The sequence below is a fragment of the Chrysochloris asiatica genome, unplaced genomic scaffold (genome assembly GCF_000296735.1).
Source record: "Chrysochloris asiatica unplaced genomic scaffold, ChrAsi1.0 scaffold00261, whole genome shotgun sequence".
NCBI classification, from domain to species: domain Eukaryota; kingdom Metazoa; phylum Chordata; class Mammalia; order Afrosoricida; family Chrysochloridae; genus Chrysochloris; species Chrysochloris asiatica.
Window position 1 is genome coordinate 3708790 of NW_006408779.1, and position 13406 is coordinate 3722195.

Here is a 13406-nt window from a genome sequence, read left to right on the forward strand (position 1 = left end):
TGCCTTATTCAACATCAGAGACTCCATTTTGGAGACAGCATTAGTAGACACACTTGATTTTTCCTGAAACTCCAGAAGAATCCTCTTAGGACAGAATTCCCTTCCTTTACACTGTTAATTTATACAAAAAAGGTTCTAGCTATGTTCAGTAAATGTGAGAAACTTTTTAGAGGAGAACTCATTCGGCATCTATCAGCTCATCCAGGACAAAATCCATAGGTAAGGAAGGAGCTTCAGAGAGGGTATACTCTCATTTGGACCTCAGAAAATTCATAGTAAAAAAAACCACACAATGGGGAATGCCAATCGTGTATAATACAATACGGATTCATTTAAAATGTTTTAGCAGATAAAGCAATCTTGTAAATGAAATGCATATAGGTGACTTTCAGCAATGTTTTGAATTTTTTTGGAGAATTATAGAGAGGAAGAAACTATCATTGTAATGTAGCAAAACCTTAAGAGTTCGAAAAGCATACTGGAGGGACTCAAACTTGGGAGGTTTTTTTGGGAGGGACTGGGGAGTAAGGAGCGTCATTTTTTATTATTATTTAGAAAAGTTACAAATAAATCTTGTTTTATAATGAATTTTGTAGTTGTTTTTCTCGCAGCTGTAATTCTGAAAATGCATCTATCATAATGACAACAATGAAGAGTTGTGTACATATGTAGAAACACTGTACAAACGAATATTTTTAGGTTATCAATTCTAGATCTTAGGATCATAACATGATGGAATACATTATATAAGGCTCATTATAAGAAAATCCCAATGTAGTTTTCATCATTTATTCATTTACAATAATGTTTATTCTTACAAGCACCTATTTAAAAATTCCAGAACTATCAGCTGTTCTCTTGTTATCTAATGCTGCTTTAACAGAAATACAAGGTAGATGGCTTTAAGAAACAAATTTATTTTCTCAGTTTAGGAAGCTAGAACTCTCCATTGAGGTGTCTGTTCTAAGTGAAGGGTTTCCCCTTCGGTTGACTCTACAGATGGGTCCTTGGCTCTGAGCTAAGGCTCCTGGGTGATCTTCATCTGGCTTACAGTGTGATTTCTTAATCTCTTTTGTATCTCAAAAGACGTTGAATCAAGATACACCTTTTGTTAATTCTACCTCATTCATATCCCAAAGAAGCCCATCCCCCAAATGGGATTATAACCACAGGCATTGTTGTTAAATGACTTGCAGTTGGTTCTGACTCAGCGACCCTGTATAGGGTTTCTGAGAAGCGGCTGGTGAGTTTGAACCACCGACCTTGCAGTCCAGTGCTTATCCCATAGCATCACACCAGGACTCCAAATCACAGGCACAGAGATGAGGGTTTGCAACATATTGTTGTTGTTAAGTACCGTTGAGTCGGTTCCGACCCATGGCGACCCTGAACAGGGTTTCCGAGGCTGTAAATCTTTACGGGAGCAGAAAGCCTCATCTTTCTTCCGTGGAACAGCTGGTAGTTTCGAACCACTGACCTTGCAGATCACAGCCCGATTTGTAACCACTACACTACCAGATTGTAGGGGGACAATTCCATTGGAACAGCTGCCTAATGGCAGAGCTCACACCATCAGACTGTGTTTTCTTTGGTCAGAAGTTATGTAATTTTATTCTCTAGAAAGCAAAATCAATAGTGAAGATAGGAGTGACTTGAGAAGTAATGTTGTAGTGGGCACATTTGTAGGATATGCAAAATAAATATTTCCTAAGTCATTTTGTCAAAGGTAAGGAGCTGTGGTAAGGGTGGTGGTTACTAGCTGCGCTGCCAATATTATGGTCAGCAATTTGAGACTGTTTGAGGTTCCGAGGGAGAAAGGTGAGACTTTCTGATCCCGCAAAGATTTACAGCCTCGGAACCCCTATACAACGTTGGTATGAGTTGGAACCGACTCCACAGCATATAACCACCACCTGGACTGCAAGGTTGGTTAGAACCGCAAGGTTGGCGGTTCAAGCTCACCAGCTGCTCCTGGGAAACTGGACATAGGGTCATTTTGAGTTGGGATTGACTTGAGGGGGCTTAAGAACCACGGTTCTAAATGGGTTATCAGAAGAGTTGTATTTCCTCAAACCCGCCAACAGATGTGTTAATTTTATGCATATTCTGAAGCTTGTTTAAGAAAGAATAAGTTGTTTTAAAAAACTGTGGTCTGTCTCCAACACTGGTGAGAAATTTTTGATCCATATGGGATAGACTGTGTCAGTGGGAATTCTCAGATGTGCTGTCCCCAGTATGTGCTTATTTGTGTGTGTCTAATCTGAGCTTTCTATTTAAAAATGGCTAGTACATAACCTACACTAATAATGAATGACCTTATTAACACAACAAAGAAAATCCTGCTTCCACTGAGACTACAAGCACACGTGTGGCAGTAAGGGTTCCAACATATATTTTAGGGGACCAAGTCAAACCCTACTGCCTAAAATTCAACTCAAATGGCTCAAGAATGTCCAACATTAGTGACAGTGGTCAGACATGTTCCAGTGACATTGTTAAGTGCTGTCCAGTAGGTTCCAAGGAGCAGGTGGTGGTGAGCTTGATCCGCTGACCTTGCCCACAGTGCCACACCAGTACTCCATAATTTAGTATATTATTGTGTTAAGTGTCATCGAGTCGGTTATGACCAATAGCGACCCTTTATAGGGTTTCTGAGGAGTGGCTGGTGATGAGCTTGAACTTACAATTTTGCAGTTCAAATAGGCTTTGCTGTCCAACACATTAACCCACACCAGGACTCAAATTTAATGTTTGTTGTTGTGTGCCATTGAGTCCGTTCCGACCCATAGCGACCTTGTATAGGGTTTCCAAGGAGTGGCTGGTGAACTTGAACCGCTGAACTTGTGGTTCAAACCAACTTTGCAGTCCAGAGCATTAAGGCAGGACTCCAATTTAGTATATAGGCATAAGGAATGTATACAAACTCCAGGTGCCAGTCAGTGATCAATGTTAGATTTCACTTTTAGAGCAGGCAGCTTAAATTTTAGGCCCAGTCGAGTGTCATTTATTTTTGAGCTTAGCTATACATATTTCATCCCACCTGGTTTCTTAAGTGCAAAGAGATTTAATGACAAAAATACAGGCCACTATAAGAACGTTTTAACTAGGGGATCTAACAAGATTGTGGTGGGGCTAGAAATCATGCAGAATCTGGTTTAAAAAATTGTTTAAACAGACTTAAAGCTAAGTACAAATCTAGACTGGAAGACCACAAACACTGTCTACAAAGGGCTATGTATACATTAGATTTCCAGGTCATAAGGTTTCTGTTGTAAGTATTCTTGCCAATTTAGTATAAAAGCAACCACATATAAGATGAAAACAAATGAGTATGATTATGTTTCAATAAACTTTATTTTCAGACATTGATATTTTGAATTCTTACAATAGCTTACAATATCTGTGTCACAAAATATTTTTACTTTTTCCTAAATAACATTTTGAAATGTAAAGACCATTGTTGGCTTCGTGGCAATATAAAAATTCATGTCGGACTTGGCCCATGGGCAGGTTTGGTGTAGACCTAGTGGGGAAAAGCAAGTGCAGAAGTCTGACTTGGAAGAAGCATAGCTGGAATTTATAGAGAGAAAATTGGTTGAACTGCAATCGGAGAAATTAGGCCCGAGATCTCATTGTAAGCAGGACTTTATATTTCTAAACTAAATGTGGCCTCCTTAGCGAAGCAAGAGAAAGTGTTATGGATGAAGGAGAAAGAATGAAGCCAGTGTTGAAGCGAGTGAGAGGCAGTATGGTAGGGGTAGTACCTCTGCAGGCAGCCTGTACGCTAGCCTACCAGAGCCATGAGACCAGAATCATTTTGTCAAAAATAAGAATTCCTAAAAATAAAAATTTCCTCCATGCACCATTATTCTGAACGACCTAACCCTTAATTGAAGATGGGTTCTGTATCATCTCTTCGTCTTGATACCATGTATGAACTGAGCTCCTTGGCTACATAAAAGGACAGTTTCTGTATTTGCAATCTCTTTAGTGGACTGTCTGTGATATGCATGACATACTGGTTTAGTGCTTATTCAGTAATAAAATGTTGATTGTCCTTTTGTGGAGTGTTAGGGAGGCAGGTTTGGTTTAGGGTTAAGGCTCCCTAACAGTGCATCAACCCTCCCCCCACTGCTATCAAGTCATTCCAACTCATAGTGACCCAGGAAGACAGAGAATTGCCCAATAGGGTTTCCAAGGCCTTAAACCCACCACGACTAGTGGGTCTGAACTGCTAAATGTGCTCTGCCTCTATTCATGCTGTTAACACTGTTAACAAATACTGATCTATTTAGGGCCAGTTTTCTGTTGTTTTGGGGTGATGATTTCCCTGTTCAAAATGAATGCCAAGCAGTGTTTGAGTCCAAGAAGGGTATGGCGTGCCTTAACAAGATAATCCAGTGAGGCTTCAAAGTTTGATGGAAAGTAGAATGAAAGGATAGTGGATTTTTTTCGATGAACTTTTGAAACCCCTCGGATGTGTTCGATAAGTTTCGTTTAGACATGAGTTGACTGGATTCAATGTCAACGAAACATCAGCATTAAAGAAGTCTTCAAGAATAGAAGCATTGAAAACAAAGTTATGTGTTGAGTTGCTGATGAATTGTAAGAACCTAACTGGGTTATTTCCCCTAGTGCTATGGTTCAGTGCTAGCCATGTCAGTGTCCAGTGATTTTGTAGGAAATAGGTATCATGAGAAGCCCCTGTGTTTGCTCCCCAATATTGTTATATTGAAGGAACAAAAATGGAGTAAATCGGCCTCTTTGAGGTTCACATGACTTTGCTCACTTTCTTCCATACAGTTAGACTCTTCTCATTCAGTGAAGACTTTGCTCCTTGCTGTAGTGTTTTCTACTTTGAAGGCCCTACTGGCAACTTGGAGATACTCAGTAAAACCTTCAATTAGTCTTTCATTCATCGTGTTCTCAGTGCACGGTCTTGCTACCACAACCTAGCTCAGGTCTGTTTTATAGAGGAAACTGAGGAAGCCAAATCCATTGCCATGGAGTCGATTCTGATTCCTAACAACCATGTAGGGACAAAGTAGCACTGCCCCCATAAGGTTTTCAAGGTTGTATGTTTTTATGGAAGCGAACGGCCACATCTTTGTCTAGCAGAGCAGCTTGTGACTTTTAACTGCTGGCCTTTCAGTTATTAGCAGCCTAGCACCTAACACAGTACCACCAGTGTTTGCTCGTGTGATTGGCCAGGTACAGGGTAAATGGCCACTCTTAAATACAGAGAGGCTGAGATAATGTGCTTTAAAGTATGTGCATTGCTATCCTTAGCAAAACTGGGGTTCTATTAGTAAGGAAGGAGAAAATGCAGATTTCGTTATTAACTAGCAGTATCTGTCACAATGGTAAAAACCAAACAGCCTCAGTGTTCAAAGATGCTAAAATAAGGCAGTTAAGTTAGAGAAAAAGGTGAGGTAACCATTTTCAGCAAACATCAATCCCATTTGTGTCCCAGATACTTCCACAGTCTCTTCTCAAGAACTCTGTGATTACTGATCTTATTACTGTATAGTTAATTTCTACTAGATCCATCCCATTAAGGTTTAAGTATGTTCTAGTTTCTCAATTTAAGACCTCCCATTTCTCCCCCAAAACAACTCTTTCTCCTACTCACTCTTTTTTCATCTGTATATTGCTGAAATTCCATTTCATTCTAGATAACTCCTGAAGACTAGACCTACATACCAATCTGTATAGATGGATGCCTTTGTTGTTAAGTGGGTTCTAACTCAGTGACCCTGTATAGGGTTTCTGAGACTGTAAACCTTTGCAGGACTAGAAAGCCTCAAGTTTTGCCTGTGGAGCAGCGAGTGGCTCAAACCACCAACCTTCTGGTTAGTAGTCCAGTGCTTATCCTGCAGTCACAGTGTTCCCCTGGCCTACAAGGCTAACGCAACTCAAAGTGCAAGGGCCACTGCTTCCCAGCAGATAGCCCTCATTGTATATTTGGTGTCTTAGTAAATTTTAGCTTCTCTTGTCCGTATTGTAAGAGTAAGCAGCATTGTCTCAAGGGTTCCACACAGCATTACAAATTAGCAATTTCCCCACTATTTGAAGATTCTTTGGGTTTCTAATGCTGGAGTATTGGGATTTCCTTGTTTCTCTGATGATCTGTTCTCAGTGACTTCATTTCCATCTATCTTCTGCTTAAACACAAAAGCTATTTCAACATTCCTCTTCTATATAGTTTTTTATGTTCCTATCAAAATGTGCATATCCAAAATAAAACATGTAACTGTACATACTATTTGTGCTTTGAAAAAACCAAACAAACAAGGAGACTATATCCATACTGCCTTTTAAAAAAAACAATAAACTTGTTTTGCTCACATAAAAAGATACCCTTATTTAAGCGGTAAGGGGCTAGTGTCACCATTTAAAGGGTCTCTTTTACACCACCCTTAAGTCATGGTTGTCATTCTCCTGGTCCAGTTCCAGGAATAGCAAATTCAAAGGTAGGAGAAAAGGAAGCGCATAGTACAAAAGTCAAAGCGAACAAAACAGATAGGTCTGAGCCACTGATACTAGTCTATGACTGAGCAGAAATGTGAGATAATGCTATCCTTGGCTACAAAGAGGCTAAGAGAGGTTTTGTAACTGGACATATTTTAGTCCTTAGCTAAAGTGGTATCTGTTCATAAGGACAGGCTGGATATACAAGGGAGCTTCAAAAAGTTCATGTAAGAATTCCATTCTTGCTTAATTTCATTTTTCTACAAACTCTTTAAAGACTCCTTGTAAATTGACTGCTGGCAATAACTGCCACATTGGGCTATGAACACAATGAAACAAACTTAGAAACTGATCACTGAGAAGGTAACAAAAAAGTTCATATCTCACATAGTAAATACACACAATGCAGAATAGCCCATGGCTCAAAAAGGTCATTCATAGACATTACATAATATTTATGAATAAGCCAAGCCGCTATAGATAAAAATATTGTTACAGCTAAAGTGTTCAGCTTGTAGCAGAACAAAGATGATAAGCTCAGAATCTTCCTCAAGACACTGATAAACTTTTATAAGCATGCACTTAAATGGTTTCTCTCTCATTATGAATTCTCTTATGTATAATAAGTGAAGAGCTCTGACTGAAGGCTTTTCCACATTGAACACATTCATAGGGTTTTTCACCTGTGTGAGTTCTCACATGTCTCCTAAGGGAAGAGGAAACACTGAAGGCCTTCCTACACTCCTTACATTCATAAGGTTTTTCTCCAGTATGAGTTCTCACATGCATTCGGAGGGATGAGATACCACTAAATACTTTTCCACAGTTACTGCATTCATAAAGATTCTCTCTAGTGTGTATTTTCTTGTGCACCTTAAGGTGAGAGCTTGTGTTGAAGGCTTTTCCACAGTCACTGCACTCATAGAGTTTCTCCCCAGTGTGTATTCTCTTGTGAACTATGAGGTAAGAGCTGGTGCCAAAGGATTTTCCACACTGATGACATGTATAAGGTTTCTCTCCAGTGTGAGTTCTCACATGAGACTTAAGAGATGTTTTTTGACTAAATGCTTTCCCACATAGATTACATTCATAGGGTTTCTCTCCTGTGTGAGTTCTCACGTGTCTCCTTAAAGTTGAGGAATCATTGAAGACTTTCCCACATTCTTTACATTCATAATGTTTCTCACCCATGTGACTTCTCTTGTGCAAAGTATTATTAGAAATCCTTTTGAAGGCTTTCCCACATTGGTTATATTTATGTTTATCTCCAGCATGAGTTTGCTCCTGCTGATTAAAGTATAAACTAGGACAAGTGGTTTTGTTGTTTTTATTGCATTTGTAAGAATTCTCCATGATAGGAAAATTGTTATGTATAGGAACTATATTATGCTGGAAGTGTCTCTCACATTTGGAGCATGTGTACTCACTCTGTGTTGTTGGACTTCTTTCGGTATGCCCTAGAGCTCTGTCATATTCATAACCTCCACAGAAGTTCTCACATACCGAATGTTTCTGATAATTGTTTATGCCTAAATTATGCTTGGAACCTTCAACATCTGAGTCACATTTACAGCCATGTTTACTGGTAGAAACTATCAGGGAAGAAAGTAGTCTTGAGCCAGGTTTAGAGTTTTCTTCAAAATCATAAGGATCATAGAACCTTTCCTGAGATGCTGCTTGCCTCTGGGTAAAGTTCACTTGTCTCAAATGTCCCGCTGGGATCTTGTTTTCTATTGTATAGCATTCTAAATCTTCTCCTAATATAAAGGACCAATAATTATCCTCTGTGACTTTTTCCATTTTGGATGGTTTTTCACAAAAAATTCTCTGCTTAGGAGTTGAGTCTTTGGTTTTAAGTTGGTCCTCCCAGTCTGGACAGATGGCTTGGGAAATTCTCCTTTTCACACTTTTCTCTTTTTCATTTATCAGGGAAATCACTGTTGGCCTGCATAACTGAGACTCTACTGAGGTGAGATTTCTATAATTTTCCAGCATCACATCTCTGTACAAATTTCTCTGAGCAGTGTCTAGCATTACCCATTCCTCCTGTGTGAACTCCACAGCCACATCTGTGAAAGTTACTGGTTTATATAATGACGCTGTTGGAAATGTAGCGACCATCTCTTCCTCCATAGTATTGGCCACATCAAAACAGGCAGAGTTCTGTGCAGACAGAGTCCATGTTGGAGGCAGAGCAATGGCTGCCATGCTGTGAGTATGCAAGTGACTACCTCCACAAAAAGGCAGAAATCTGGGTGGTCCTCTTGACCTTCTGTGGTTCACAGTGATTCAGTTTTTGTGTCTCTGCAGGTGTTCTCCCTGTAGCCAAAGAGGCAAGTTCAGATAAAAGAAGAGATATGGAAATACAGCCAGGTGAAAATAAAACTGAAGCCCCTCCACCTCTCAGGAAAACTCTGGCCTGCTTAAACCTTCATCAGTATTTGTAGTGATATACAATACAGTCTTGGAGTCCTGGTGTGGCACTGTGGGATAAAGAACCGAACTGCAAGCTTGGTTTGAACCACATCTCAGTTGTTCGAACTCACCAGCCTCTCCTTGGAAACCCTACGCAGGGTTGCTATGGTCAGCACCAACTCGACGGCATGTAAACACCACCACCACCATTCTGGCTGCTGTAGTGGTTTCTCTAATACCCTAAATACTGAAGGCACTTCTGAGGCTTGGATAGAATTAGCATTATTTTTTTTTTTTTAAACAAAGGGGAAAATGCTAAAATTAAAGAGAACTGGTTTAAAAAATACATGGTTGTTGAATCAACCTTCATGTATCATTTTCAAGTTAACTTTTGAAAGGGAAAAATAATTTCCCTGTGAAACACAACTTCTTTAGGTATACTTACTTGTTCTATACAACTTGCTATTTATCTGAGTGATCTTGTTAAGGCCGTTGAGTCAGTTCCGACTCATGGTGACCCTGTGTAGTGTTTCCAAGGCTTTAAATCTTAGCAGGAACAGAAACCTCATTTTTCTTCTTCGGAGTGGCTGGCAGGTTTGAACTGTGGACCTTATGTTTTTCAGTCCAGGGCTTATCGTATGGAGTTATCACGACCCCGAATGAGTTTATTTGTGGCTAACAGAACTGGTGATATGGCTGATCTCTTACTAAGACATTTTATTGGAGTTGTTAAAGATAGATGTGTCTGTAACACAAGTGTTCATGTGATTGCCTTCGATTTAATCTTGTTCCCCCCAAATGCTACATTATCTTATAGAAATGTACTCTATCAGAGCGCAGTGTGATAAGGAGACAAAGCAATCCACATGTCCTAACTGTGGTAACAACATAACTTCCCTGAACTAGCTTCTTTAAGAATCTGTATAAAGGTCTATAGAAATAATAAAACAGTTTATCAAAGTGATTATAAAAGAAACATGGTTCTGGATTTTAAATATAAACAAATCCATGAGATGATCTATTAAGCCCACCACTCCTCTGTCAGTGTGTCGCACTGTGGTGGCTCACCTGCTGCTGTGATGCTGAAAGCTAAACCACAGGTATTTTAAATGCCAGCAGGGTCTCCCATGATGAAGAAGTTTAGCTGAATTTCTAGAGTAAGAAGGAGAGATGGACTACTTTAGACTATATAGCCACTGGAAAGAGATGAAACACTGTCAGCACCAGAATACTGATCATTGAAACATGATGAAGAGCACCAGAATATTGTCAGATGGAGTGCTGGAAGATGAGCCCTTCAGGTTGGAAGGCAGTCAAAATGTGAATGGGGAAGAGCTGCCTCCTCAAAGTAGAGTGGAACGTGATGATGCAAATGGAGGAGTAAAGCCCTCAGAACATTCATGTGCTGATGGGGCACAACTCAAAATGAAGAGAAGCAGTTGTAAACATCCACTAATAATCGGAACAGGGAATGTATGAAGTATGAATCTAAGAAAACTGGAAATGGTCAAAAATGAAATGGAACACATAAACATCGATATTATAGGCATCAGTGAGCTGAAGTAGACTGGTATTGGCCATTTTGAATCTGGAAATCCCATGGTTTACTATGCTGGGAATGACAAAGTGAAGAGCAATGGCATCAGATTCATCATCAAAAAGAACATCTCGAGATGTGTCTTGCAGTACAATGCTGTCTGTGATAGGATAATATCCATACACTACTCTCCAAATGAGGAGCTCTGATAGCGTAGTGGTTACGAATCGGGCTGTGAACCGCAAGGTCAGCAGTTCAAAACTACCAGCTGTTCCGTGGGAGAAAGAGGTGGCTTTCTGCTCCCGTAAAGATTTACAACCTCGGAAACCCTGTACAGGGTTGCTATAAGTCGGAACTGACTCCACAGCACATGACAACAACAACTATCCTAATTTACGTACCAATCACCAAAGCCAGTGATGATGAAATTGAAAAATTCTATCAACTTCTTCAGTCTGAAAGTGATCAAACATGCAAACAACATGTATTGATAATTATTGCTGATTGGAATGCAAAGGTTGGAAACAAAGAGGAAGGATCAGTAGTTGGAAAATATGACCTTGGTGATAGAAACAATGCTGGAGATAGAATTTTGTAAGACCAACAACTTGTTCATTGTAAATACCTTTTTTAAACAACATAAAAGACGACCATACACATGGACCTCACTAGATGGAATGTAAACAAATCAAATTGCCTACATCTTTGGAAAGTGGTGGAAATGCTCCATACCATCAGCTAAAACAAGGCTAGGGACAGAGTGTGAAACACACCATCTATTGTTCATATGCAAATTCGGCTGAAACAGAAGAAAATTAAAACATGTCCACGAGAGCCAAAATATGACCTTGGTTAGCTCCCACCTGAATTTAAGAGATCATCTGAAGAACATATTTGAAGCATTAGACACTAAAAACTGAAGACCAGAAGAGTTGTGAGATGACATCAAGAACATCAGACAGGAAGAAAGCAAAGGATGATTGAGAAGATGAGAAAGAAGGAAAACACCAAAATGGAGTCAGAAGAGAATCTGAAAGTTGCTCTCCAATATAGAGATGCTAAAGCAAATGGAAGAAATGAGGAGGTACAAGAGCTGAACAGAAAATTTTAAAGATCATCTCAAGAAAACAAAGTCAAATATTATAACAAAATGTGCAAAGACGTAGAGTTAGAAAACCAAAAGAGAAAACATAAAACATGCTCAGCATTTCTCAAGCTTAAGGAACTGAAGAAAAAAATAAAACCTCAACTTGTGGTATTGAAGGATCCTATGGGCAAAATACTGAATGATACAGAAAGCATCAATAGAAGATGGAAGGAATAGAGAGTCCGAGTAACAGAAGAATTGGTTGATGTTCAACTAGATAAGAAGTCCAAGGTGCATTGAAGGAATTGGTGAAGAACAAGGTACCAGGAATTAATGGAATACAAATTGAAATCTTTCAACAAACTGATGTGGCACCGGAGGCACTTAATCATCTGTGACAAGAACTTTGGAAGACAACTATCTGGCCAACTGATTAGAAGAGATCCATATTTGTGTCCATTGCAAAGAGAGGTGACCCAACAGAATGTAGAAATCATCAGACAGTTATCACTGATGTCCCATGCGAGTAAAGTTTTACTAAAGATAATGTGCAAACAACTACAATCACACATTGACAGAGAACTTCCTGAGGTTCAAGCTGGATTCAGAAGAGGCTACGGAACGAGGCATTTCATTGCTGATGTCAGGATGGATCTTGACTGAAAGCAGAGAATACCAGAAAGATGTTTACCTGTGTTTCAATGACTATGCAAAGGCTTTAGATTGTGTGGATCATGACAAGCTATGGCTATCATTGTGAAGAATGAATATTTCGGAACACTTGCTTATGCTCCTGAGGAGCCTGTACATAGACCAAGAGGCAGTCGTTTCAACAGAACAAAGGAACACTGAATGGATTAAAAAATGAGGGAAGTTGAGCTCCAGGTTACTATTCTTTCACTTTACCTGTAGGCTGAGCAAATCATCCGAGAAGATGCATTACACGAAGGAAAACGTGGCATCAGGATTGGAGCAAGACTCATTAACAACCTGCGATATGCAGATGATACAACCTTGCTTACTGAAAGGGAAGAGGACTTAAAATACTGATGAAAAGAAAAGACCACAGCTTTCATTATGGATTGTATTCAATGTCAAGAAAACCAAAATCCTTACCACTGGGCCAATGAACAACATCCATATAAACAGAGAAAATATTGAAGTTGGCAAAAACTTCATTTTGTTCAGATCAACCATCAACACTCATGGTAGCAACAGTCACGAAATCAAATAGTGTATTCCATTAGGGAAATCTGCTGTAGAAGACCTCTTTAAAGTGTTGAAGAGCAAAGATGTCAGCTTGAGGACTAAGGTGTGCCTGACCCAAGCCATGGTATTTTCAATAACCTCACATGCATGCGAAAGCTGGACAGTGAATGAGGAAGACTGTAGAAGAACTGATGCATTTATGGTGTTGGTGAGAATATTCAAAGTACCATGTACTGCTAAAAGAACATACAGATCTGTGTTGGAAGAAGTACAACCAGAGTACTCCTTGGAAATCAGGAAGACCAGACTTTGTCTTTCATAGTCCGGACATCTTATCAGGACGGATCAGTCCCTGGAGACGAATATCATATTTGGTAAAGTGGAGAGTCAGAAGTAAAGAGGAAGACCCCCAACAAGATGGATTGGCACAGTGGTAGCAGCAATGACCTCAGGCGTAACAACATTGTGAGGATGGCCCAGGACCTGGCAATGTTACGTCCTGTTGGGCACAGGGCCACTAAAAGTAGGTACGAACTAGATGGCACCTAACAACAACAACGACAGTCTGTTATTCTAACTTTTTTATTTTTTATTGTGGATTATGTGATAGTTTACATGGGAGAACATTAGCTTTACATTCATCCTATCGTATATCATTTCCCTGCCATGGTTACAATCCCCTCCATG

General features: G+C 39.6%; 1 protein-coding gene across 1 annotated transcript; it reads right to left on the bottom strand.

The window, feature by feature from the left end:
• Positions 1-7053: 7053 nt before the first annotated feature.
• Positions 7054-8679, bottom strand: ZNF891 (zinc finger protein 891). Its single transcript, XM_006874074.1, has one exon. The coding sequence runs from the start codon at positions 8677-8679 to the stop codon at positions 7054-7056; it is 1626 nt and encodes a 541-aa protein (XP_006874136.1).
• Positions 8680-13406: the final 4727 nt, after the last annotated feature.